The 3,205-nt window shown below is 40.9% G+C and overlaps 1 protein-coding gene across 1 annotated transcript; it reads right to left on the reverse strand.

The window, feature by feature from the left end:
• Positions 1-227: 227 nt before the first annotated feature.
• LOC122750513 (olfactory receptor 56A1-like) lies at positions 228-1,184 on the reverse strand. The gene has a single exon (XM_043997258.1). The coding sequence runs from the start codon at positions 1,182-1,184 to the stop codon at positions 228-230; it is 957 nt and encodes a 318-aa protein (XP_043853193.1).
• Between the last annotated feature and the right edge of the window lie 2,021 nt (positions 1,185-3,205).

Genomic DNA, 3,205 nt, shown 5'->3' on the forward strand with positions numbered 1-3,205 from the left:
CTGAAAACTGGGTCTAGATTCTTTTTCTTTAAACACAATAGATACCTTCACTTCCTCTGTTACAGACACATAGACTTAAGGAAGAAATAAAAGACAGGAACCTAATACACACTGATAGATACATATTTCAGGTTATGATACTACAATAGAAAGGATATCATGATCATCCCTACCCTGTGGCTCAGTCCTCAATTCACAGTACTAGGTTGGAAATGACTTCCATGTCCTCACACCATCCTTTTCAGTAATTTCTGGATCCCTTGTTTGATCTCCTTGGTCCTCACACCATAGACAATGGGATTCAGGGCTGGGGGGATAAGGTGGTGAAGGACATTGAGAAGGATCAGGATGTCCATGGGAACTCTCTTCCTGGCCACATTTGTCAGAACCACAACCAACAAGATGGTACTGAAGAAGAAGATGAGAATAAAGTGGGAGCCACATGTGCTCAGGGCCTTGGTTGCAGCCCCCTCAGCTTTGATCCTCAGTACAGCCCAAAGGATAAAGGTATAAGAAATGAAGATGAGGATGAGGTCAGAACCAATTATGGTCCAGCCAGCCACAAACTGGTAAAGTCGGTTAAGAGTAAAATTGTCACAGGAGAGTTGGGACACAGATAAGTTGGCGCAGATACAGTTCTCAATTACATTTTTTCCACAGTAATGAAGTCTGGAAGAAAGGATTGGAATGGGTGCAAAAACAAGAGCATTTCTGGCCACGATGAATACACTAGCTTTGACCACAAACTGATCAGTGATGATGGATGGATAGCGCAGGGGGTGGCAAATGGCCACATAGCGATCATATGCCATGACCATAAAGGTACAGGATTCCATGGGAAGAAAACTGTTCATAATGAACATCTGGAGGAAACAGGCAGAGAAACTGATGGCCCTGAGATCAAACCAGAAGATAGCCAGGACCTTGGGGATGACAGTGAGACAGAGCACAATATCCAACAGGGAGAGCAGGCTGAGCAGGTAGTACATGGGCTCATGAAGAGAGGCCTCTAACCAGATGGTGAGCAGTAGGATAACATTGGTAGCCATGGCCAGGAGGAAGAGCAGGCTCAGGGGCAGGGAGAGCCAGTGCTGCCAGCTCTGGTAGCCGGGAAAGCAGATGAGGAGGAACTCAGAGAGTGCAACAGGTGAGCTGTTGTTGGCAGGTGCCATGGGGTAGGACATGAGTTGGTCAGGGTTTACCTGGAGACCAGCAAATGTAGAAGTAGGAGTCAATTCATCAGAAGTGATGACTGTCCAGGAGTCATGAGGGTAGATCAGAATCTCTCCTGAGCAAAGCTGGCATCACATCTCACTCTTTGTGAACATAGCTGCCCTCTCAACAAGGTATGTACAGAAATAAAATAGAAATGTAGGTCTTTCTTTCTTTCTGTCCTCACCTCCTCTTTCTGAATCTCTATTTACCCATCTGTAAAATGAAGAAATAGAATTGGGTGATTTAGAAGGCCTCTTTAACAGCATACACTTCAATGTTATAAGATTCTATGAGAGGAGCAACTAGGTGGCACAGTGGATAGAGCACCGACCCTGGATTCAGGAGGACCTGAGTTCAAAGCCAGCCTCAGACACTTAACAATTACTAGCTGTTTGACCCTAGGCAAATCACTTAACCCCAATTGCCTCACCAAAAAAAAAAAAGATTCTATGAGTTCTGGGTATGAGAAGGGGTAGGTTTGAGGATGTATATTCTAATGAACAGAGTGTCAAACAGCTCACAAGACTTCGGTTCAAATTCCTGCCTTCATACTTACTATATAATCCGGAGCAAGTCATTTAATATTTCTGAGACTCCATTTCCTTGTTTGCAATATGAGAATAATATGCTATACAGAGTTGTAGAGAGTATCAAGGGAGTTAAGGTATTTAATGTACTTTGCAAACTTTAAAACACACTTTATATAGGTTATTATTGTTGTTATAGAAGGTGCAATGATCTCAGGGCATATTCAGAGAATAAATGTTGCTAAGAATGGAGTCAGATGGAAGGGAAAATAGTCAACGTCAAGATGTGTCATGTGTTATTCAACTTCTTAACCAGGGCCATCAAATATATCAGTTAATCATTTGTTGAGCTAAACCACTAGTTTCTAATCATTTTTATTAAATACTCCCTTCAGTAAGAATGTTTAAGCATAAATTCCCAGTAGCTGTATATTGGATCATTTACAAGTACACGTGAGGATGTAATTATAAATGAATATATTTTTCTCATATATGGTTTTATTTCTGTACCAAGGATGTACTTTCTGTTCTACAAATTATATATATTTTAAAAGTTGCCCAAACATAGACATAGGGAAAAACATATTTATTGAGGAGGAATATGGTGGAATTGGACCTGAGGTTTAGGAAAGAATGCTTTGGCAACTCTTTGGAGAATGGAAAGACTTCAGACAAGAAGACCTGTTAGGAGTTTCTTGTGATTGTCCAGATGAGAGACAATTAGAACCTGAACCAGAGGGGTTGTTGTGTGAATAGAGAGAAGGATAAATGGAGATTGGATAAATGTTGTAGAAGTAGATATGAAAAGACTGGACAAGTGATAAGATATGTGGGGGTGAAAGAGGCAGAGAATTTGAAGATTACCTCAAGGTTCTGAACATGAGCAGAGTAGTGCTGTCTTTGATAGAATAGAGAAATAAGAAAGAAGGGTAGGTTTGAGAGGAAAGATAATAAAATGAAATCTGCTATTCATATCACAACTCACCCATGCTTTCTCATTCTGAGCTCATCCATGCTCCAATAAAACTGACAATATCTTCCCACCTATGAGGACTTGTCTTTATACCCTATCTCTAACCCACTAAAAGTCTGTGTTCTTTCTTACTCAGTGTTCATTTCTCTCTCTTATTCCTCTTTCCATATCAGTAACCTGTGATAAGTCCTACCAAATCTCCTTCTCTTATTCTTTTCCCTTCCACTCCTCATAATCAATGTTTCTGTTTCCTAACTTCCCACTTTTGCTCTCACTCTACACACACACACACACACACACACACACACACACACACACACATACACACACATGCACCTACAACTCCTAATGTTCTCAAACCTTTCAGGATTTAGGGGCCTGCAGACCTAGGAAAAGGGTAAGAAAAGATTTCACATCTTTGTTAATATATAGTCACCTTTGTCACAGAACAGAGCATGGACAAGGAAAAAAAGTTTCTGAGCACCACCCA

This window comes from Dromiciops gliroides, chromosome 3 (genome assembly GCF_019393635.1).
Source record: "Dromiciops gliroides isolate mDroGli1 chromosome 3, mDroGli1.pri, whole genome shotgun sequence".
Taxonomy (NCBI): Eukaryota; Metazoa; Chordata; class Mammalia; order Microbiotheria; family Microbiotheriidae; genus Dromiciops; species Dromiciops gliroides.

Bases quoted from the DNA above. Each gene is read 5' to 3' on its own strand.
- LOC122750513 (XM_043997258.1), bottom strand. From the start codon at position 1,184: ATGTCCTACCCCATGGCACCTGCCAACAACAGCTCACCTGTTGCACTC.